We start from the raw sequence: 25,494 nt of genomic DNA on the forward strand, positions 1-25,494 counted from the left end.
CATCAACTTCCAAGACTGTAGAGTTGTCAATTACAAACACTGTTTTTTAATATATATATTCAAATAAAAAATGAGACAGAATTCAAAAGCCTACCTTATTTGTGTAAATCACACTTTAGTAGGATGGCACAATCACATGGTTGAAAAAAGATTGAAGATATCCAATGAACTTTATCGACCATATGTAAATGCTGAGGCCCGTTACATGACAGCATGGAATGAGGCTTTGAGGACTTCGTTAAAAATGGAAACATCCCTAGGTTTTTTTTCTCCAGCAGATAGAGCTCTGGCGCAGTACCAAATGCCTCGAGAATGCGATTCATTTCAGGGCAACTGTTTCAATGGTGGTTCATTGTTTCGAAAAGCCTCGGTTTCTCCATCTTTATCGTCGACCCCTGTATATTTAAACACTTCGTCAGTTTCTCCCCTTTTGTCAGATTGTCTGTTTATTTTCTATGTATGTCCAGCATCCAAGTATGTCTCCTTGTGCTCTGTATTCCTTCTTGTTTTGCCCAGAACTTTATTTTTCGCTCTTGTAGTTGGTAATGTGTGTTTTCACTGAGTTTGGTCTGAAAGATTCCTGTTTCGAAATTAGTTGTGTATTAAAGAATTCTCAATCAACCCCATGCTTCTAATAAAAAATGGGAGCAAAAAAAGGAGGTATACAAACACAAAGATCCAGTAAACAACTCATATTACTTTCCAGAAACTATTCTTTGCTATTGGAAACATCACAGTTTGGTACATTGTGTTACGATCTGGCAGGGAGGACCCCAAAGCAGGCGAGGGTACGAGCCTGGTTCCTTCAAATCTTTATTAGAATCGTCCGCGAGGCGGGCGAGCACAAGAGGGGATAGCAGTGGCGGGTCGTTAGCCGTAGGAGGAAGGTCAGTAGCCGTGGAGTCCATGTGGAGGGTACAGGGTTGAAGGCGAAGCCGTTGTCCGTGGTCGTATATCAATAAGGCAGGCAAGGAGAAAACGCGAGAGGGTACCTAACCGTGAACTGTTAAGACGATCCAGCGGCATGGTCATGTTCCTGGTGGCTTTAAATACTCCTTGCTGGCTAATGACTCCACCAGGCATCACTCGAGTCATTAGGGGCTGGTTCTGTGATAGGGTGACAGGCGCAACCAGCCACCAGTCTCGTCTGGGGCCTGACACATTGGACCCTTTCATAACCCCCTCTGGGCAGCCCAGCGGCACAAGTGGTTAGTGCGTCGGCCTCACAGTGGGGACCTGGGTTCAAATCCAGGTCGGTCCACCTGTGTGGAGTTTCCATGTTCTCACCGGGCGTGCGTGGGTTTTCTCCGGGTACTCTGGTTTTCTCCCAAATTCCAAAGAGATGCATGGTAGGCTGATTGGACACTCTAAGTTGTCCCTAGGTATGAGTGTTAGCGTAAATGGTTGTTTGTCTCCTTGTGCCCTGCGATTGGCTGGCCACCAATTCAGGGTGTCCCCTGCCTCTGGCCAGAAGTCAGCTGCGATAGGCTCGCCAACCCCCGCGACCCTCGTGAGAATAAATCGGTTCAGAAAATGAGATGAGATAACCCTCTGTCCATGACATCAATATTCTTCACTAATAGTTCGACCCCCCCTGAGCCATGTCCACAGCTGAAATCCACCAGATTTATGTTAAATTGCAGCTCCTTCCGCTGCTAGTTGTATAGCTTGACAAATGGCACAATGAATAAGATCCTTGTGACCATGTGTGGAAAATATTTGTTATTATTTTTAAACCAGTTATTATGTTGTCATTTTATGTAGATGACCGCGGAAAGTGTCTGGGATCACCATTGTCTCTGGATGACCTGTTGCAAAAGGACTTCCAAATACGTGATCCTGATGCAAAGTGGATCAGTGGTATGTATTTCTAAGAAGTAACCGGAGTGGAAAATGATTTATGTACAAATGCTGTTTGCTGAACTACAATACAGTTTAGCGTGAGATTCTTTGGATGGTTATAAAGTTGGTGGGGGGTTGTATGTGTATTATTGCAAAATAAGTACACTAAATGCGATAAATTTGCCCTCCTGTCATTATAAGAATGGCAAGACTAGGAATACCACAAGTCTACTATTTAGAGCAGTGATCCCCAACATTTTTGTCATTGCTCGCCAGTAAAGCTATTTAATATTTCTTTCTGACTATAACTATACATGCAAAATGTCTATTCATTCATTTATTTTCTGAACTGCTTTATCCTCACAAGGGTCTCAGGGGTTTCTGGAGCTTATCCCAGCTCACTTTCGGGCACGCCCCGGAATCGATGTGACCGGCCAATCGCGGGGCACGGAACACAGACATGTAATCTCATTAAAGTTCCACTGCCACCATTTTTCCATACTAAAATCATGTCAAAAGGTACCACATTTTCTGCACTATAAGGGGCACCTAAAAAAAAATCAAAAGCTGACTATGCACCTTATAATCCAGTGCGCCTTATATATGGACCAATATTAAAATTGTTATGACGATAAAATAAAAATATCAGTCGATGGGGTACATCGTCCTCTACAGGTCTCGCAACTACGGTAAGCAGCCTGCGACTTCCTTTTCCCCCGTGCGCGGTTCATGCTGGGATATGTATACACCCAGTATGACGGCGAGCACACTAATTCGGTGCTCGCCGTCATTCCGTGTAGATTGACAAAATAACTCCAGCCGCTAGATTGGCGTCAACAGAGCATTCAAAGCTAGACTGCTAACTATATATTATATATGGATCAATATTGATCTGCAACAGGTCTCGCAACTAGGGTAAGCAGCCGGAGACTCAATTTTCCCCTGTGCGCGGGACATACTGGGATATATAGTTATTTTGTCAATACACCCGGTATGACGGCGAGCACAGTAATTCGGTGCTCGCCATCATTCCGGGTAGATTGACAGAAGAACTCCAGCTGTTAGATTGGCATCAACAGACCATTCAAAGCTAGACTGTGAACTATATATTATATATGGATCAATATTGAGCCGAAACAGGTATCGCAACTACGGCAAGCAGCCGCCGAGTCCTTTATCCTCCTTGGTAGACAGCGCTGGACAATATACAGCACTATCTGCCTATGGATCTTAAATGCCTGGGCTGATATACCTGTTTCAACTGTGGTTCGAGCTTTCAGGAAGGCAGGAGTTGTCGCTCAGCTGCCAGACAACCAAAGCGGACTCGATTAATGACGTCTTTGATGAGACGGAGCCTGGGTGATGGAATGAACTGATAAAGTGCGTGACCGGACGCTTTGTTGACGGACACTTGGTCGACGGACACTTCGTCCCCGGACGTTTGGTCGACGGACAGACAGTTCGTCGACCGGACGTTTCGTCGAAGGGACGTTTGGTCGACGGACAATTCGGCCCCCGTTCCCCGCTGGACATTTCGTCGAACGGACAATTGGTCGCCGGATTAGCTCACTCTCAAAATTATAATCATGAGAGAGAGAGTTTACTGTTGAAAGCGATCAACCAGGTAATCTCTCGCTCTCAAAATTATAATCATGAGAGAGAGAGAGAGTTTGTCATTGCGTATTATTGGCGTGTGTGTACATGTTATTTGTCGCCAGATTCGCTCGCTCGCTCCCGGATTCCCTCGCTCTCAAAGTTATAATCATGAGAGAGAGAGAGTTTGTCATTGCGTATTATTGGCGTGTGTGTACATGTTATTTGTCGCCGGATTCGGTCGCTCTCAAAATTATAATCACGAGAGAGAGAGAGTTTGTCATTGCGTATTATTGGCGTGTGGGTACATGTTTTTCAAACGACGGCCCACGGGCCATATACAGCCCGTTAGGCTTTTTAATCCGGCCCATCGACGTTGTCCAAATTATAGTAAAAATCAATGACCTCATTCATTTCCCTTTGCCTTGCAATACCCTCGTTTCCCCGATGGATGAAGCACTGGTCTAGACCTTTGTTGGAGTGTAACTTGGAAAACAACATGCCGCTCATCACTCTCAATTTAAAGACTGCTTTCTTTCGTTGAATAATAATATGTTCTTAATGTTGAAAGTAAACTTGAAAATACATTTTCATCTTCAATTGTGCCTTTTTTCTTACATTTCCATCCCCAGGTTTGATAAATTACATTGCGTGTCCAAATGCTCCTGGCCCGGCCCCTCTGTCAAATTTTAGTATACATTCTGGCCCGCAAGTCAAAAAGTTTGCCCACCCCTGGTATAGACAAACTTGCCTCTTTTATACTATTATTGTCCCAAATTAAACACATTATCAATAAGCTGCCGTTGACGGCAGTAGACGTCCGATTCATGTTGACTGAGGTGCAGATGCTATTTCTGTTATTAGACCTCCATCTAGTGGATATATAACTTAATAGTCAACATGAATCAGACGTCTACCGCCGTCAATGGCAGCCGGACGTCGGGGTACCGATCTTGCTATGGGATAATACGTTTTTTTTTATAGCGTTCGATCAAACGTCCGGGGACGAAATGTCCGTCGACAAAACGTCCGGGTACCGATAAAGTGAGCTTTACGTGTTTCTTTTGTGTTTACGGTTGAACAAGGTTGGTCATATTGTGAATATGGACGTCAACAGCTGAATGTTATAGTGCCTGTTACAGCATCAGAATTTTTTTTTACATGTTTACTGAATGGAGGAAAGGTTTCCCTCCACTATGTGATATAAATGTTGCACTTACATGTTATACCTTGCTGTTGTTAAAAGATAAACCGTGTCATGAAAATACTAATACTTTACCTCGGAGAAAATATTAAAACAGTTGTATATTCATTTTGGGAGTGAATGGAGTTGTCAGAAAGCTGATTTACAATCTATTAATAACGTTTGACTGAACTATATGACTGTTTTGTTGACATTCCCTTTAGCGCAGCAATGGGTGCATATTAATGTAACTCCAGCCTCTACTGTAGCGCCTTATAATGCGGTGCGCCTTATACATGGAAAACGTTTTTAAATATGTCGTTCATTGACGGTGCGGCTTATAGTGTGGAAAATACGGCATTTAAAAATCTATTATAAAAGACTCATACAAATACATAATGATTGAAACTGTATAGAGATCATTTTTGTAGCTGTTTGCCACAGCATAGTTGACACTGAAGGATAAAAAAACAAAAGGATTTCAGCAGGAGGAATCTGAGTTAGTAAAAACAGTGTTGAGATTGGTTGATTTCATCGTGCAATGGATTGGAATCTAAAATTGATAGGGGGTCAGAGAAAGAAGTAAGTCCCAATTAACATGATCCCGGATAAATTTTACTAAACAGGTTCAAACCGGAGGGAAAAAAAGTGATTAGTACAACACGGAAGCTTTCGCTCTTGCCCCATTTCCAATGAATGCTTAATGGTAAATATATTTTAGATTTATGTTTGACTTTGTGCAACAGCAAAGAGAGTGATTTCCTACACAACATGTATTAACCATTGTTTTGATGAAAATGATTAATTTGCTTCGAAAGAATAATTTAAACCACCGCCCGCTGGTGTAGTGGTTCACTTGCCTGACTTCAGTGCGGACAAGGTTCGGGCTCGATTCCCGCTGGTGGCGGTATGATTATGAGTGCGAATGCTCGTCTGACTCTCTGTGTGCTCTATGGCTGACTCGTGACCAGTCTAGAGTGTTGTTATGTATGGCAAGTTGCTGAAAGGTGGATCCACACACAACTTAGGGAAGAGGAATCGAAGTGAACAAAACTGGTGTTTATCAACAAACGTGAGTATCAAAAGGTATAACATAAAGCACAACTGAATCAGCGAATAAAACTAAGAATCAAAGGTATAACAAGAACAGCACGACCGAATCGGCGGGTAAAACTAAAAATGTAAAGTACAAAATGAACACAAAATACAACCGTCAACTTGTAGAAGGTATCAGAGGAATGTTGGGTAAACACGGCGGTAAGCAAGCAATACTCTGACAATCCGCTGATTGTGCCAGGTGTTCTGAAATACCAGATGCACCAATCTGCCACAGGTGTGTTGCACCGACCCGCCTCTTTCGTTTTAATTATCTGCTGAAAAGAAAGTCATTGTCGGCCACAGAACATGATAAGTGTAGTCTGCCTTTCGCCCAAAGTCAGCTGGGTTGGCTCCGGCATCCCCCGCAACCTTCACGGGGATGTGTGGTATGATAAGATAATAATAATATTCATAATAACTAATAATGATATTAATCTCATCAGAACCGCTTTATCCTCATTAGGGTCTCAGGGGGTGCTGGAACCTATCCCAGCTGACTCCGGGCCAGAGGCAGGGGACACCCTGAATCGGTGGCCAACTAATCGCAGGGCACGAAGAGCATGCACACTCACACCCATACCTCGGGGCAATTTAGAGTGTCCAATCAGCCTACCATACATGTTTTTGGAAGTAGGAGGAAACCCACACAGGCCATCTTACATAGGGCGCCGCTGTCTTACCCAGTTCAACGTGCACTGACTGGGCAGACGCGAGTAGCCTTTATAGAAGTGTTCGTAGTGCTTACCATGTTAGCACATCCCAATAGTTGTTGAGGCTGATCAAAGGTCTTGCGGTCGTCTGTTAAAATATCAGCCTTGATACCTGCGTAATGTGTATCTCATGCTATTATTGTACCCAGAGACTTGGTGAACACTATACTGCTACGGACACACTTCCTGGTTGTGCTTACATTACTTCCTTTTTGAAAGGAAATGATTGTACATTTGTGATTATGAAATAAAACAAAATTCTGCTTTGATTTTTTTTCTTTTTATTTCTTGTTCGAAAGTCACAACTATTGCAGTAATATGAACCATTGAAAAAAATAGAGATATTTAGACATTAGAAGAAATTTGGCCGCCACAACAGCTTTAATTTCTGTCTTTAAAAAGCTTCAGGTTCTCATCAAGATATTTTTTTTTCAAATTGAATAATTTTATATTTTGCATTTACAAAGACAGACATGTGATGATTTTTCTTAAGATTTTCCCTTCAAAGTAACACATTTGTACTCCCTATTAAAACCATGAATATGGAGGTAAAAATTGTGAATCAGGTGGCAGCCTATACGTGAGAAATTGTAAAATTCAACAATTCTTAAGGCAATATTCAGGATGCGGCTTATACACCAGGGCGGTTTATATGCGAGTAAATGCGGTACACAAATAGTTCATTTCGCCAAAGTTTGTTTTGAAACGTTCACTAATTTTCCCAAACGCTCATCCTCACGAAGGTCGCGAAGATGCGGTAGCCTTTCCCAGTCAACAATAAGAAATAGGTGGGGACACCCTGATTCTGTTGACACAACCATTAACAATGCAGGCACACACTAATGCCCAGGGACAATCAATCATCTTACAGTTGATGCTTTTGGGATGTGGGAGGAAACTGGAATACCAGGAGAAATTCCATGCTGGAATGGGGAGAACATGCAAACTCCACACAGGAAGAGTGGAAACCATCAGGGATTAAACCCTCTATCTCAGAACTGTCAGGTGGATATGCTAACCACTCCCTCACCGTGTCGCCCTGCTTGAAACATTTAGAAATATATGCATCTGCTTCCCTCTGTTTTAGAAAAAGAAATCGTCTTCATTAACAGGGATGGAGACTTACTGAACATCAACACAGAAAGCAACAAGACAGAGCTGTTGATGAAAAACACAACTTTTGTAAGTACTTCATGCAGTGTCACTTTAAATGTACACAAAAACAGACCAACAACAACATTTTTTTTGAAACATTCATTAAGTCTGGTGGATTCTGTTAGGTTCACCAATAGGCATTCCCAAATGCACACACAAATAAAAGAGACAGGAGACTCTTCTGTGGTTTTCTTGCTAGAGAGAATCGAACCGTCCCGTCTTTGTCCAGGTTCATTCTGGCGTTACACTTTTTACTGTTTATTAGCTTCAAGGACCCTAGTTACAATGGACATCTCAGCTCTCAAGGGAGGGGTGTGAAAACAGGCGTGAGAAGTCAATAGAAGTTTTAGCTCTCAAAACAAATGAAGATCATGTTGAGCCGAAGGTTCTTCTCCGCATTCCAGCTGTCCAAGATGATTTGACCTTCATTTGTTTGGTCTAACTAAGGAGCCAGCATTTACATGGTTGCAAGCAGATGTTCTAAAATGACTTTTCTAATGTTAATAAGCTAAGTAAAGCAAAGCGTTCTTCATTGCGAGCAAATATATAATAATGTAAGACTAATAAGCTAAGTAAAGCAAAGCGTTCTTCATTGCAAGCAAATATATAATAATGTAAGACTAATAACCCTAATAGATTCTGATGATTTGTTTTTCATGACCTGTCCTTCCCATAGTCCACCTTTAAAGCCTCAAAGTTTGCAGTTTCTCCAGATCTGAACTTTATTCTACTGGGATATGATGTCAAGCAGGTAAGGCATTATTAGTAGGTCTACTGCATAGAAATGCTTGCGGTGTTGTTCACTTGGCGATACTGTACTATACAAAGGCTTTGTAGGTTTTTTTTGTTTGTTTTTTTAGCTCTAGGTGTGACTTTAAGTACACATTTTGAGTTATCACCACCCTGCCTGGTCTCTGTATAATTCCCAACCACTTTCCCGGGGAACCATAGGACATGTTTTGGCACTTTGGAAAAAGTGGGCAAACATACGCATTACAAATGTGGGATGCCGTGTTGTAGGCATGAAGAGTTTATAATAATTGCATTTGTACTTAATCAAACTATGATGAACTAATTCCCTCTAAAAGTTGCCATTCCTGACACGGCAAGGCAAGACAGCCGTGAATCAAGAGAAGAAACTTATTTTGATTGTCAAGAAAGTCAAAGCCAAGTAGTACTTTTTTTTCAGTGGAACTGCAAGAAGAACTCCAAGAGCAGATCATCTTAATTGACACTGGAAAACCAAAGAATAAAAAAACAGTCAACCCAAAAATGAGGATGTACCCATATAGAAATGCCAAAAAGTGGGCTTTTGGAGAATACTACTATCTACATTCAGAAATTGGAAAAGAGTCACAATGCTTGGCTTATACTATATTTTCATCCCGACAAAATACTAGGCAACATAAGTAAACATACTCACGTTTGATAATGAGCTCTATGTGGCTCGTAGTAAAGATACAGTGGCTGCCGATGCACTCATCTCCCAAGACTGGCACAGCAAATGTGACAGCTGGAGTATGGAGAGGAATAGCTGCTCACACTTGTCTACAGTTTTCAACTTATACATTTACCTCCATTTTGTCGCTGTAAATGTGAAGGCTTAAAACAATTCAAAGATTCCAGCAATTTTATGGTTGGCTTATTATTTGGACACAATGTACACACAAGCGCAGACACACACACACACACACACATATATATGTATATATGTATATATGTATATATGTGTATATATATATGTATATATGTGTATGTATATATATATATATATATATATGTGTATATATATATATATATATATATATATATATATATATATATATATATATATATATATCATACCTGTCAAAAAACCTTACAAACACCGTACGAGTCGTACGGTGTTTGTAAGGTTTTTGGGGGGTTTGTAAGGGGAATCATAATCATTTATAAGGGCAGTTATCGGCAGAGGTTGACAGGTATTATATATATATATATATATATATATATATATATATATATATATATATATATATATATATATATATATATATATAGAGAGAGAGAGAGAGAGAGACATTTGGCAAGCCCCAATGAAGGTACTCAATAAGCTGAGGCAAACTGACAGGCCAAATCCGAAGAATAGTGTTGCATAGTAGATACAAATAGTATCCGCAAAAGCTAACATTTCTACGTGCAATAAATACAGCAAAAACTGCCTTACATCTTTTGAGCTAAAGAGTAAAAGCAACTACTCTAAAGAAACAGCAGCTTAAAAGTGCAGAACGCCCTTGTAATAGGAGACGGAAGGATACCATATAATGCGTATAATTACAAAATATATATATTTTTTACATGCAGTATTATAGTAGAATTTTTTATAAAGGCAAGAAAAGCAAAGTACCTTTAAAATAGATTTTTAAAAAAATGTTTTTATTGTTAAAAAGATTATATATACATCGAATGATTGAAAAGTGTTTAGTAAATATTCAACCCAATGTTCACTCCTTCCCACGTTTTAGGTTTATCAACACTCTTTCATGGCATCTTACCTAATCTACAACCTGTACACAAGGTTAGCAGGCAAAAATCAGTTTTTTCCTATAAAGGTCAGTTCTTTGGCAAGATTTGTATTTTTTTTTCTGTTTGTCATTTTTATTTGACCAGGGAAGTGCTGGAGCTAAATCCTCCAGAAGTCTCCAATTCCATCCTTCAGTTTGCTTCATGGGGTGTTGGTGGTCAGCAGCTGGTAAGGTGGCGATTTATATGATGTGAGTGATTGAACATTAAAAAACAAATGAACAAGCCAAAAAAATGGGTCTGTGAGCTCAGATTAAACCCCAGAAGGGTGTATAGTTCCAGTGCCACCATTGTTCCAGTCCTTACAGAATCTTCTTGTGTGAACACGAGGAATCTGAATGACTCAACGCTCTGGCGCTCATCCGGGATTTATAGAACCAAAGTTATATGCCTTTTGACTCCCTCCTGACTGCCACAGGTAGTGCTGAAAGCACTGAATGACCAATGCCAGCGAGATCACGAAGGATTTCAGACACAAACCACATACGGGAGTCTCCACAAACACGAAGACCACACCCAGTGGGTGGGGAGAGGTGACAAATAGGAAGTAACATCCAACATGTGCCAGACGATATCCATGAAGCAGAGGCACAAATGATTATTATTGTTAAGGACCCAGTCATTTCCCCAGTACAGAAACAGTGCGCTCTGGCAGGGGGGACACAGTAACAAAAATCCGCTGCAGATATCACATAAAAAAAAACCTAAGCAAGGCACAAAGGCTGACCGATTATAGAGTCAGCCGACACTTCACCACAAAGGCAACATTAGGTCACCGGGTGACAACAGAGACCTTTATGTCATGGCAGGCAGGAGCACAGCCCAGCAGTCAAACCCAGTTATGTGACGGAAGACTTGAAGAGGCCTAGCCTAGCCTTCTAGCCCCACCTGAAAGCCCCACTTTATGTGTCCACTATGTAGGCCCTACTACACCACCCGAGAACTTGGGACGTTGAGCTGAGGCCACCGCGTTGTAGACCTTACCCAGGACACTGGTTTCCAGCCGGTACCAAGCGAACAGTGGGAATGCACAGTAGGCACTAAGGCCAAGTATAGAAGGCTGGTGCACGGACTTGTAAACAACACATCGGGGCAGAGATGCCCCCTCCGGCCGAAGCAATGGGGGGACAGGACAACCACAAGACTGTCGAGCAGAACGAGAACAGAGTGCACATCGGCAGTTGAGTACCACGGCATCATCCTATGCCCCTGCCCTGCGGGTATGGGAAGCACTCCTTATCATTGCTGGCTCGGTCCAGCACAGACCAGCTGGGCCAACTCGTCCTGTTCTGCCAGACAGAACGAAGCCCAGCAATGGCTCCATGCCTGCCTGGTGGGGTCCATGCCCACTGAGACACACCGTGGCAAAAATGTTTGAGAGGCACCCTAACAGATCTACCGAAAAAACACAGAAAAAGGATGTCTGCCACCCGGGCAAAAGCATGGAACCGCATTATAGAAGCCTGTCATGGAGGTGCCAACATTACCCATGGCCCAGAATGCCGAAAAGCCAAGTTACCAAGGCGTCCAGCGCACGCACCTGCATCGAACGCCCAACAAGAATTGGAGTCAATGCCAACAGCGGAGGCCTTCGCACGGTGGTTGGCCGAGTAGAAACAGCAGCGATATTATGACAGTGACCGCTAAAGTGGCAGATTAGCGCACCTGAAACTAACGTAAAACCAGGAGCGTCAAAAGAAAAAAGGTCATTAACAATCCCCCGGGTTGCCCTGGAAGGGAAAGGGGCACGAAACCTGACGCAATTAGCGACAAGCGGCAGCGACAAGCCAGCCGGAATGACACACCAGCCACACGGCAAAAGACAAAGCGATCAGTGGCTGTCTGCTGGAATTATAAAGGTAGTGGGGCAAGAGGACCGATATGCACCCACCGTCAAAAAGGCTGTAAATCACCCCTTCAAAACTCTGGCAATGGGGTGGAGGGTGGCGGCATTAAGCGATGCTTTCGGGATTAAAGGAAGCGGGAGCCCCGTGGTGCACCTGCACGCGCGTCCATACCTGTCTACTCGGGTACTGCCATTAATGTGACGTAGCTTTTGGAGGGCGAATTCGCAGCTAGGACACGCATAGAGGCTACACGCGACATGTACTCAACTAGCAACTGCCCTATGAGAATAAATTACAGACTGGAACACTGGCTGGACCGGAATATGTACCCTTCCGCAGTTCACCCTGGGGTCACACCTGACTTTGTTGGTATTGGTACTCGCATTGCACATGCACAAGGGATCATTCAATACTTTCAGCACTGCCTCTGGTGGTCAGGAGGGATGAAATACAGCATGCTTTACAACATAGTTTTTATACAGTCAGTGGGGATCTACAATTTAAATTGTCATAAAAAAAAAATCACAAATGAGAAGGCAAACTTTTAGTCTGTTCTCATTGTCCTGTCCTTTTAATTACTTTTTAAATTTTATCCCACAGATATACATATTTGAAAACAACATTTATTACCAAGCAAATGTTCAGAGCAGCTCATGGAGACTCACATCATCCGGACAGGATGGTGTCATTTTCAATGGGATTGCAGACTGGCTTTATGAAGGTAAGTTACAGTATGAATACCATAAAAAGACAGGCCCAATTTGGCACATAGATATTACTGGAAAGAGTTGCCAAGAAATTTCAGAAATCATTGACATTGCTGATCTAGAAAATTGAATTTACCACAGCATCTTTTGCGAGACAAATGGAAAAAAAAACAATTATCAAGAGCTACAGAGTTCAAATTAGAATCAGTCACCTGGCTCATGGTTTCCATTTTGATCCTCTTGACTTTTTCAGAGGAGGTTTTACACACGCAAGCAGCTCACTGGTGGTCACCTGATGGCACAAAACTTGCTTACTTGACCCTCAATGATTCTCTGGTTCCAAAAATGCTCCTGCCATGTTACATGGGCTCTGCTTATCCAAGGGGGAAAGAATACCCATATCCCAAGGTAACAAGGACTGTAATACTTTATTATTTTCTGGGGACATCAATGGCAATCTTAGAACATTTACGTTGATTTAAACTCACTAGCTGTCATTGACAGCAATAAATGTTTAATTCATTTGAACTGTAAGGGGTGGCATTTTAAATGGATCAGATGTTTAATGCCATCAATGACATTGAATGAGTTAATTATATCCCTTTTTTAAGTTCTCCAAGCCTGATTATCTAATGAGCCTCAGGATTTATATACATATGTTCATTTAATACAGTTCAAACTTTTTGAACCGTGTGATTCTGTAGTCCTTCTCAAGTGTTTTACACAAATAAAGTAGACTACAGTGGTACCTTGAGATACGAGCTTAATGGGGACTGAGCTCGTATGTCGATTTACTCAAATCAACGTTTCCCATAGAAATGAACTAAAGACAAATTAATTTGTTCCAACTCTGTTAAAAAAACACCTAAAAACAGGATATTGGAATGGAAAAACATTTTTATTTGTTCTTATTCACCATCTATTGACAGAGTAACATTTAACTAGTGGTTATGATGTTTAATAGTACTAAGAGCGAAAGAAAGAGAAGAGAGAGAGAGAGAGAGAGAGAGAGAGAGAGAGAGAGAGAGAGAGAGAGAGAGGGAGAGGAGAGAGAGAGAGAGAGAGAGAGAGAGAGAGAGAGAGAAAGAGAGAGAGAAAGAGAGAGAGAAAGAGAGAGAGTGACTTTTTGCACGGCAACACGCTCGTAACATAACACAAACAAATTTAAATAAACTTAGATTACGACACAGACACACTCAAAAATAAGGCTAGTCTAACCTTAATCTAAACTTAATTCTAATTTTGTTTTAAATTTTTATACATTTCTTCTGGCTCTATTTGCCAGTCTGGCTCTATTTGAAAGTCCACCTTGACTTTCAGCTGCAGTTTTTAAAAGGAACCTAGCGAAGGTTATTTGCTTTTGTCTTCCCTGCAAAATATTCCGAAGATGATGCACACACGTCCTCACAATAGAATAACGCACGACCACTTGCCAACCGGAAGTAGTATACACCTATTGTATTGGCGAGCAAGCTCCGCCACGCGTACACCATTCTGCACTGACTAACAGGGAAAAAACACTGAAAAAATACAATGCACCGCCTAGTGCTCGTAGAGACATTTACACGAGGGAGTTCCGGCGAGAAAGACATTGCCCATGATGTTTTCATAAGCAGCCTCTCGCGTCGGCTGTATCTTCCTATATATAAATTTGTCTCGTATCTCAAGGTAAATATTTGCTCTAAATTTTACTCGTATCTCAAATTGCTCGTATGTCATGGCACTCGTATGTCAAGGTATTACTGTATTGAAGTCTGTCTCAATTTTTCTTTGATATGTATTTTGGTTTGGAATTCATGAAAACACTACAGTCGTGTAAGTTGATTGAATTGAATGCTTTTATTGTCATTATTTAAGTATAATGAGATTTAAAGCTTTCACCATGAAGTGCACAAATAACAACAAACAAACATACAAATAAAAAAATCAATAAATAATAAATAGTCCAAGTTAGATCAGCAGAGCGGAGCAGCCTTGTTCCGTGTGAAATCCAACATGAGTTCCATGGTTTTGGAGATGTTCAGCACCAAGTTCTTGAGAGCGGACCACTCACTGAGTCTATGGACGCAACAAAAATGTTACGTCCACGGGAGACGTCTAGGCGAGGTAGGAGGGATTAGGACCCAATCGCAGGGAAGCAGGTGAGGACAAGGCAAATTGTGCTCATAACCAAAAGCAGGCTACTCCTAACAAACAAACAAACACACAGATAATCAATATATAGTAATGATAAATAAATAATCAATAAATAAGTAATAGATAACTAAGTGGTCAACATAATAAATAAGTAGTATAAGTAGTAGCCAACATGGGTAAGTGGTAATAAGTCTAGATTAGGTCCTAGGTACAGAGCTCGAGTTTAGTATGGGGACAGCATTTGGGAAGAAACTAACCTTGAATCTGTTTGTCTTGGCTGTTATGGGTCAGTAGCACCTTCCAGAGGGCAGCAGGTTCAAGTGGTGGAAGCCGGGATGTGTATTGTCTTTTATGATGCTCTCTCCCCATCTGAGGCACCGGGATTTGTAGATGGCTCTATCTTGATGTTGAAGACTAAATCTGTAAAGTACAAAGTACAACGCTTGTGAACAGATGTTGATCCATACTATATGGATCTTAATATATTGTAAAATAATTCAGACAAATGATCATAATTATTTCAAATGTGCCAGAAATAATTGGGGGCGGACTGCAGAAAGGTTTTTCGAATATTTTAATTTAAAAAAAAGACAAATGTTTGTAGTGATCGCAAAAATTCCTCCCCAAAAAACAACTAGCAACCGACTGGTTCTGCCACTTTTTTGTTATGTTCCCCTGATTGGAGGGGGGTCGGGCGCTTCCAGAGATTGAATTTCCCCCAAAACAGTGTCATTCGTCGACACATCTGATGACGTACTAGGCCTCATCTGCAATGGTCTGTGATTTTTGTTGGGCTGACGAATTGCTCGATACAAGCCTCTGCTCCATTTGGTCAAATCAGGTTTGAGCAAAAAGGCCCAAGCATAACATCTCTACAGCATAACAGTCATGTATGTTTCTTTCTGGTCATGGTCTGTGAAGTGAAGCATTTATTATCCGTCATTTTTGAATTTAATTTAATTCATCTAATTTCTTGTATTTATCTAGATGGGTCAAATCAATCCAACTGTATCTCTTTATGTTGTAACGCTTGATGGAAGCTCCCAAACAACTGAACTGTTTCCTCCGGACAGTCTTGCAAAGAGGTAAGACGAGAGTAATATTTTATTATTATATTCATACAGTATTTGGAAAACGAAAATGTGTTCTTATATTTAAATTACATGTCATTGATTTCTTTTAGTCAATACTACATCACCATGGTGAGATGGGTGACAGTGGACAAACTGGCTGTTCGCTGGTTAAATCGGGCACAAAACATGTCCATTCTTTTGCTCTGTGACATGCACACTTATGAATGCACAAAGGTAAGATTTTTCATACATATAAACTGTCTCAGGCCTGCCTCACAAATTGTATAGAAATTATATGACATTGTTGTTATCTTGTCCTCGTTCTTCAGAGACATGTGATGATGTCAGATAAGTGGCTAGATCGACAGGTAAGTGGAACTTGAAAAACTACATTGGTTAATTAATTAATTCATTCATTCATTTTCTATACCGCTTATCCTTACAAGGTTTGGAGGGGTTCTGGAGCTTATCTCAGCCTATTTCGGGCACCAGGTGGGGATACACACTAAATTGGTGGCCTGCCACTCACAGTGCACAAGGAGACGGACAACCATTAACGCTCACACTCATATCCATTTAAAGCGTTTAACCAGCCTACGCAGCATGTTTTTGAGATGTGGGAGGAAACCGGAGTGCTCAGAGAAAACCCACACAAGCCCAGGGAGAACATGAAAACTTCACAAAGAAAGGGCCGCACCTGGGGTCGAACAATCGATCTCAAACTGTGAGGCCGATGTGCTAACCAAGGGGTAGGGAACCTATGGCCCAGGAGCAATATGTGGCTCTTTTGAGGGGTGCATAAGGCTCTTCACTAACCTGTCAGGTAAAATATGTGAACCGCTGGTGACAGAGCCGAGTCCCGAATGCCACGTCGGCACTGGCGCTGACACTACCTCTCGCGCTGCTTCAATCATCTTTTTTTAATTTATTTTTTATAGACTTTTCTGTATGCATATTCTCATTGATTAGCAACTGCTTAACAGTGTTTTTAAAAGAATTCTGAGACTTTTAGTACTTTAAAAGTAGTTTAAAAATTACATCTCTCTAAAATTTGAGAATAGGAATTGTTCGTAGGCGGCCCGGTGGAGCGAGTGGTTAGCGTGTCGGCCTCACAGCTCTGGGGTCCTGGGTTCAAATACAGGTCATGTCCATCTGTGTGGAGTTTGCATGTTCTCCCCGGGCTGTGTGGGTTTCCTCCGGGTACTCCGGTTTCCTCCCACATTCCAAAAACATGCATGGTAGGCTGATTGGACACTCTAAATTGCCCCTAGGTATGGGTGTGAGAGTCCATGGTTGTCTGTCTCCCACCGATTCAGGGTGTCCCCCGCCTATGGCCTGGAGTCAGCTGGGATAGGCTCCAGTACCCCCCGCGACCCTAATGAGGATAAAGCGGTTCAGAAAATGAGATGAGATGAAAATTGTTCGTGGCTCTCTGTGTCAAAAGGGTTCCCGACTCCTGCGGCTAACCACCAGGCCGCCAACCACATACATCTACTTCCTAGTAACAGTAAACAGTTAACGTTATGAAATGAGAAAAAAAATGGAACCATGCCACTACTATAATTGCTTGCTCCAGTAATTAATACTAGAGAAGTGTCAGGAAGGGCCAAATGCGGAAATCATAGGCATTGCAGGCAGCCCGCTAAAGACTACTTCCAGAAGGCATTGAAGATTTCATTAATTCATTATCTATACCGCTTTACACATGGGGTACACTCAATTTGTTGCCTGACAGTAATTGGGCAGCAATGGAGAGTTGAACACTTCAGAATGTTACTACAAACAGCATGACTTATCTGACAAAGACGTACCTACGTGAAACCGGATTTTAACACCCATCAGATTAATCACAGAAACAAAAAGAACTGAGAAGACAAGAAGGTTGAAAATGATCATGTTGGTTGACACATGAGGAACATCACTCAAAAGATCAGTCAAAACTACAAAGAAAAAAAAGGATCAGCAGAAGATAGAATGCAGAAACATCAAAACCAGGGATGGGCAGATGTACCCTTTTCAAATTGAATTCATTGAGAACCCTTAAACTCAGCCATCGCTGTAATTGGTCATTCATTTAAATTCATAATTATTTATTCTACATTAACTTCATTCATCTTCCATACCACACATCCTTGTAAGGGTTGTTGGGGTTGCTAGAACCTTTGCCAGCTGACTTCGGACAAAAGGCCGACTACGCTCTAGACCAGACCTGGGCAATATGGGCCGCTGTGCGTGCAGGTTTTGTTCCAACCGATCCAGCACAGACAGTTTAACTAATTAGATTTCTTTCCGAAACAAGAAGCACCTGACTGCAATCCACTGATTGCACTTCTAAAATTCCAGATTGGTGGAAAGGTTTCCTCTTATGGGTTGGAACAAAAACCTGCACCCATTGTGGCCCTTTGTGGAATTAATTGCCCAGGTCTGCCCTAGACTGATTGCCAGTCAGCCGAAGGGCACACAGAGAAACAGAGGACCATTCACACTCACAATCATAGTGCCACCAGTGGGAATCCACCCCACATCGTAGTCAGACGACTGAACCACTACACCACATGTGTCAAAGTGGCGGCCTGGGGGCCAAATCTGGCCCGCCGCATCATTTTGTGTGGCCCGGGAAAGTAAATCATGAGTGCCAACTTTCTGTTTTAGGATCAAATTAAAATGAAGAGTATAGATGGATATTAAATTTCCTGATTTCCCCCTTTTAAATCAATAATTGTAATTTTTTAATCAAATTTTTCTGTGTTTTAGGTCAAAAATCATTTTGTAAAATCTAAAATTATATAAAAAAGCTAAAATAAACATTGTTTTAGATCTGTAAAAAACTGAATATTCAGGGCTTTTAATCCAGTTCTTTTAATCCATTTATTAAAAAAATCTAAATATTATATCTAAAATGGTCCGGCCCACATGAAATCGAGTTGTCGTTAACGCGGCCCGCGAACCAACCCGAGTCTGACACCCTTGCACTACACCATCAGCCGGACACATTAACTGCATAATTAACTGTAAATTTATTTACATTATATATATACAAGTATGAATGTGGAAACATATGTATTGCATTTTCCCCAGAATGAGGAGCCAATGTTTTCAAAAGACTGTACAATATTCTTCATGACACTGCCAATTGAATACAACGAAGTTGGAGCATTTCACCATGTTACCATGATCTCCAACAAGGTAAAATTAAGCTTGTGTTCAAATACAGTGACTCTGTTTTTTAAGTTTTCTATTGAACATATTGACAATGAAAATACTTAATTAAAATAAATACTATACTGATTTGCCATGATATGCTTTTTCTTTTCCTCATCTAAGGGAGAAGATGTGAAACTTATCCCCTTGACCTCAGGAAGTTGGGAAGTCTCTCAAATTCTGGGTTATGATGAGAGAAATAAATTCATGTAAGTCGAATTGCAAATAGTGTGATAAAGTAAAATACTTAAGACATTCCAACCTTTATTTTTCAGTTACTTCCTAAGTAAGGAGACTGGAACAACACAACAACAGTTATACAGGTATATAGGCATGTGTGCTTTTCTGTAGAGGTTCATGTTAATATACTAGCTGGGACTTGCAAAAGTAAAAATAGGAAATCAATTGTTGAAAAAAAAACCTAAAGGCATTATCCCCACAAAACTGCAAAAATGCTAAACCTTATTGAGGAATCAAAGAGTCTAAAGTTGAAAACTCGCAGAAATACAAGTTGGGCATTGGAAATGTATTGTTTATATCATGAAATAAAAGGGAATTTTGTCATTTCCCTCTGTCAGAGAATTAGGTTTACAAAAATATTGTCACATAATGCCAAAGCCCAAGAGGTCAAATTAAATTACCTCTAAACTTTATAATGCAGCTTAGAAACAAGACAAATAACACTATCTGCCAGTGTCTTCCATGGCTCACGTGTTTTTGCTGGATATTTATTTTAATTGTGTTATTTGGCCATTACAATGTACGACCTCATGTATTCACAAAGATATCATTCTTCTCAATAAGGGTCTTTGCAGTGCAGCCGTTTCATAAACAGTGCCTCACCTGCTCCCTCTTCAAATCACAATACACTTTCTACGATGCTGTCCTCAGCACCAACTATCAGTATGTTCTTCTCCAATGTAGAGGTATGGTATCAGGTTTGCCCAATTGTTATCTCAGTTTTCAATCTTTGATTTTTAGCATATGTCGCAAAGGTGTCATCCCAGTCCTATACGTATTGCAAATATACACATCATGACTATTCAACTACAACTGTTATCACCATCTTTTAAGTACACTAAAAGTTAATTTCTCATTAGCTCAAACTTTTATTTCACCTTGTATCTACAAATATCATTAAAAAATGCATTGTTATTCATAAACTGAACAAAAATAACAATTTACAATAACTGAACATTTATAGACTTGAAAAGTTAAGGAAAGCTTATTCAATAGGTCTGTAAAATATTTCCTTATCACTCGTATTGTCAGCATTTGATACACACCAAAAGTCCTACTCACATCCTACCGCTAATACAATACACTATAAGGTCCTTAAGGAGTAAATGACTGCTAACAGCAATTTGACTGCATTCACACCTTCTATATGTTGCTTCATATTTCACTATTCTTATCTTAATAGTTTTTTTTGTTATACTCTTCGAATAAACAGAGTAAAGGGCAAATACCATTGGCAGATTTTTAAAAACATTTTTTACAGTCCTGCTAAAAGGGAATAAATCTGGGTTTTTAAAATATGGCTTAATGGATATGACTCTGGTTTATATTCTTCTTATTATTATTATTGTTATTATTATTATTATTGTTATTGTTATTATTATTATTATTATTATTATTATTATTATTATCATTATTATTATTTATAAGTATTACGGTTGCCAATATTCTATTATTTCCTCAGGGCCTGGAATCCCCCAAATAACTTTGCACCGGTTAGATGAAATGAAAGGTAAGAAGACCAGTAGGAAAAGGGAAACTACAGTATCTCACCAAAGTGGGTAAACCCTTTTCATTTCTGCACTATTTTGATTATGTCTTTTCATGGGACAAAACTGCAGAAATGACACTTTGATTGAATTTAAAGTAGTCACTGTAGAGCTTGGAATCATTCATTCTTATTCCGAACCCCTTATCTTCATAAGGGTCGTTTGATGCTGAATCGGTGGCCAGTGAATAGCAGGGCACAAGGAGACAGACAAACATTCATGCTCACACTCGTACCTAGGGGTAATTTGTAGTGTTCAACCAGCTTGCCATGCATGTTTTTGGGATATGGGATGAAATCGGAGCACACGCAAGTCCGGGGAGAACATGCAAACTCCACACAGTGAGGACCGACCTGGGATCGAACCATTGACCTCAGAACTGTGAGGTCAATGCACTAACTACTTGAACACCAGGCCGCCTATAGCTTGGATAATAATGGAAATTTGTTGTATCTTGAAATGGTGACAAAATAAGTGACTATATTCCAAGTGAAAATCTCAAAATTGGGACCAAAATGTCAATATTTTGTGTGGCCACCACTATTTTCCTGGACTGCCTTAACCCTCTTAGGGATGGAATTCATCCGGGGCTTCACGGGTCGCCACTGGAATCCTCTTCCATTATGACATCACGGAGTTGGTGAATGTTGAGACCCTGCGCTCCCCTACCTTCAATTTGAGGATGCCCCACAGATGCCCAACAGGGTTTAGGAGTGGGGACATACTTAGCCAGTTCATCACCTTCACCCTTGGCATCTTTTGAAAGGCAGTTGTTGTCTTGTAGGTGTTTCTGGCGTTGTTATCATGTTGGAATATTTCTCCACGGCCCAGTTTATAGAGGCAGGGGATTATACTTACTGAGGTAGAACTTTTGCACCTCTTCCCGGATAAGACTGTTGACCTGTGAAAGTGCAAAGATGACAAATGTGCTTTCTTTTTTAGCCTTTGCAAAGGGAGAGGTGTCAGACCGTGCGGTCTGCGTCTCCATGCTCCGTGCTGAGAACTCTGACCGTTCTCCTTTTCACATTTTAATGAGCATACTAACTCCACACCTTCAGTTACAGTTGACCAGTTATTGTTTGATAAAAAGTTTCTGAGTTACAAGTTGTGAGCCAGTTGACCAGTCCCTGTCAGATTAGGAGATATTTCAGCAATCCAGCTACGTCCATGTCATAAAGTGTCTCCTGGATCTGTCTGCTTACGTCGATTTCTTCCACGGCTTCTTCAACCGTGCATTGGGTATGTCCATACTTGGCGCACATAAATTTTGAAGTAGGTTATACAACGTGTAATATATCAAATATAGTAATTATTCTCACATGCTCTGCTTCATTATGCCACAGTGCATGTCGGCATTCATTGTTCCCTAAATGAACTGTAGTTCTCCAGTGCCAGCAGCACTCATACAACCCCAAACTATGACACTCACCACCATGTTTGGGCAAGACACACTTGTCTTCTTACTCTTCACCTGGTTGCCTTCAGCCATGCTTGATGCCATCTGAACCAAATATTGGTTAATCTTGGTTCCGTCAAACCATAGGACACGGTTCGAATATTCTATTTCCTTACTATGTTTGTCTTCAGCAAAGCTTACGAAGTCTTACAGGTGGAACGTTCTTAGAAGAGGCTTTTTCCTGGGACGACAGCCACACACACCAATTTACATACATTCAGCCAGTGCTGAAGCTCAATTTCGGGGTGTTTTATGTAGAGTGACAATTATTTTTCTTCAGATCCTCAGAGAGTTCTGTATGTATCAGAGTGACAATGCCAAATTGTCCTCAATCACACCAAACACCTTGGTACACTAACTAGTCACAATACACAGGGAGGGGAACTGCCTCGTTGGTCCTAATTGTAGGCTAATTTTGAGATTTTCAAATCAAATTAATTGTCATCATACACAGCTGCGTTTAACGAAATTGGTGGTGCTACTCCACAAAGTGCGTTTTTGCAGTAAAAAAACATAAATGGTAATATAAAAGTATTAAAATTCACATCCCGGCTAGGTAAATTCTAAAATATTGCACAATCTAAGATATTGCACATTGTTATTGCACACCCCGAAGTTATTGCACAGAAGGGATTGTGTGTCGTACTAACGCAAGTTCAGAGTCCTAATGGCTGTGGGAAAAAACTGTCCTTGTCCCTATTTGTCCGTGCTTTGTGAGACCAGTAGCGTCTGCCAGAGGGCAGCAGCTGGAACAGGTTATGACCTGGGTGGTATTGGTCCCTGACAATGTTCCTGGCTCTGCTGAGGTAGCGAGGACTGGCAATGTCATCCAGTGAGGGCAGAGAGCAGCCGATGATCTTCTGGGCAGTGTGATCACTCTCTGCATGGCCAAGAATTTGAAGGACTGTACCCTGTCTACGCATACTCCATTTATGACGAGTGGGGCCAGATCTATGCTGCGTTTACGAAAGTCCAGGATTCTTTCTTTAGTTTTCGTGGTGTTTAGTGTGAGATTGTTCACCAAACACCACGAAGACAGTTTGTTGACCTCATCTCTGTAAGCAGACTCATCCCCCCTGAGATGAGTCCGACCACAGTGGTGTCATCGGAAAATTTGATGATGGAGTTAGACTGGTGGGTCGGTGTACAGTCATATGTGTACAGGGAGTACAGAAGAGGTCTCGGTGCACAGCCTTGAGGGGAGCCAGTGCTCATTGTAATGGAGGAAGAGAGCTGGGGACCAAGAGTTAATACAGTCAAAACATAAGAAACAATAAAAAATTAAGAAGTTTTACCTTTCGGAAGGTGAACAGTTGGCATAAATAAATGTTGTAGAGAGAGAGAGGAGGAGGATGCTACTGAAAGAGGAATGCCCTTCCATAACTGCTTCAGGGGAATCAGCCAATGGTGTTCTTTACCATGCTACTTACTTGCTTTGGCATGGATGACTGCTCTTCAGGATGTTCCTTTATTTTCTTAAATCGTTTTAAATTGTGGGGAATATATCTACTTTAAGCCATATAAGCTTAACATGTATCTACTTTCAGATCCAATGGCACAGAGGTTCTTTTGCCTCACTTAGGTGCAGGCAGCGTGGGATTGATTCCCACTTTGTGGCGATGTGATTGTGAGCGTGGATAGCTGACTGTCTCTATGAGCGGTGTTGAAAATGAAAGAAATTTTCTTTTAGCCATTTGGCAATACACAATGGCCAGAGAAAAACATCATCTTTTTCCTAGAAACTCTATTCTTAGAGTGTAGTTTTCATCAAATGTTTTTATTTGCATGATTATTTCCTTGTTTTTTAGTCTGTCTAATTTATTACTGTCATTGTCATCAACAGACTATGTAACTCTGGAGAGAAACAGAGTATTACAGCAGGCGCTGATCAACCGAAAAATACCAAAACGGGAAAAAAGAACTGTTCAAATCAACAATATTGGTATGACAATGCAATTTATGCCCTGTGTTTAAAGTTGTGAAATTTCCTTACCACCATTATATTATCAAAAATAAAATAAATAAATAAATAAATACAATCTGACAACTTGCTTCGCTTCTGTTAGTCTGCAGATGTAGCTTCTCTCCATTCATGGATTCTTTGGGTAGCTTGAAAAGTTCTATATAAATACAATGCATCATAAATATTATTATTATAACGGTATTATTCATTTCACTTTCAAACTTAACACATCCTAAATGTAAAGATGCACATATACAGTAAACAGTCACTGTATCACGTTGTGTGTCAAGTTTATGAAAGACTTGAAATCTCCCCCCAAAAAATTGTAAATGGAGGAAAAGACTGAAGCGGTTCAGAAAATTAGATGAGGAAAAGACTGCCCTGACAAACTTTTTTAAAAATTAGTGTGTTTACTCTATTAGATAATGCACTTAACAGTTATAAAGTTGATTTATATTTTAACCACACTTAAATCATATCTGATATTTAATAGTAATAACAATATATAGCTTGAATATTACTCATAGATTGCATGAGTACATGTGGCATGATCGCGTCAGATCAGATCTTGGATCACCTTCTGACTTGTTGGGCTTCCAATGTAACAATAACTTTGTCTATTTGCTGTATTGACCAAGGTTCGAAATTGACTGTCAATTTAAAAAGGTTTAGGGTTAACCAGAACGTTTACCAATTTTAACCAGTATTTGGGAAGTAATTACATTTAAACTTATACTGTATCATTTTTCTGTATTCTTGTTTTGCAGCTCGTTGTATGGAATTAATTTTTCCAAACGATTTTGATGAAACATATAAATATCCAGTACTCCTTGTTCTGTGAGTCTTTAATTGTACATATTTAGACATATATTTTCATTCTACATGTTTACACATCGTTTTGTTTATAAAATATTCCTCAAATAAACCATGTGTAAAAAAATAACAAAAAATGAATATTTTTTTTAAAAGCGGCAGCACCCCTGGTGATGAGATTGTGAGTGATCACTTCAGCCTTGGTTGGGATTCAGTGCTGGTCAGTTCAGAGAACGTCATCGTGGCTCGACTGGACGGTCGAGGAAGCAGCTTCCAGGGCCAGAGCTTCCTGCATGGGCTCCACCAGCAATTGGGCACTGTTGATGTTGCTGATCAAGTCGCATTTATAGAGTAAGAGTTTTTTAAAA

General features: G+C 40.6%; 1 protein-coding gene across 6 annotated transcripts in view; it reads left to right on the forward strand.

Moving 5' to 3' along the window:
• The window catches only part of LOC144086685 (inactive dipeptidyl peptidase 10-like), a 59,468-nt gene that overhangs the window by 13,551 nt on the left and 20,423 nt on the right, over window positions 1–25,494 (forward strand). For 4 of the 6 annotated variants that reach the window (XR_013304554.1, XM_077616701.1, XM_077616702.1 and 1 more), the window contains 18 exons: window positions 1,765–1,860; window positions 7,514–7,608; window positions 8,258–8,332; window positions 10,086–10,138; window positions 10,231–10,312; window positions 12,591–12,711; window positions 12,951–13,105; window positions 15,821–15,918; window positions 16,017–16,140; window positions 16,236–16,274; window positions 18,985–19,092; window positions 19,231–19,316; window positions 19,383–19,430; window positions 19,912–20,033; window positions 20,810–20,857; window positions 24,194–24,292; window positions 25,081–25,150; window positions 25,283–25,477. Coding sequence is in view for 5 of the 6 variants with exons in the window: in XM_077616701.1 (XP_077472827.1) it covers window positions 1,765–1,860; window positions 7,514–7,608; window positions 8,258–8,332; window positions 10,086–10,138; window positions 10,231–10,312; window positions 12,591–12,711; window positions 12,951–13,105; window positions 15,821–15,918; window positions 16,017–16,140; window positions 16,236–16,274; window positions 18,985–19,092; window positions 19,231–19,316; window positions 19,383–19,430; window positions 19,912–20,033; window positions 20,810–20,857; window positions 24,194–24,292; window positions 25,081–25,150; window positions 25,283–25,477 (1,714 nt within the window). In the remaining variant the exon portion in view is untranslated. The remainder of the gene's footprint in view (window positions 1–1,764; window positions 1,861–7,513; window positions 7,609–8,257; window positions 8,333–10,085; window positions 10,139–10,230; window positions 10,313–12,590; window positions 12,712–12,950; window positions 13,106–15,820; window positions 15,919–16,016; window positions 16,141–16,235; window positions 16,275–18,984; window positions 19,093–19,230; window positions 19,317–19,382; window positions 19,431–19,911; window positions 20,034–20,809; window positions 20,858–24,193; window positions 24,293–25,080; window positions 25,151–25,282; window positions 25,478–25,494) is intronic. The other 2 variants (XM_077616704.1, XM_077616705.1) reach the window with 1 other exon arrangement.

The sequence above is a fragment of the Stigmatopora argus genome, chromosome 13 (assembly GCF_051989625.1).
Source record: "Stigmatopora argus isolate UIUO_Sarg chromosome 13, RoL_Sarg_1.0, whole genome shotgun sequence".
Taxonomy (NCBI): domain Eukaryota; kingdom Metazoa; phylum Chordata; class Actinopteri; order Syngnathiformes; family Syngnathidae; genus Stigmatopora; species Stigmatopora argus.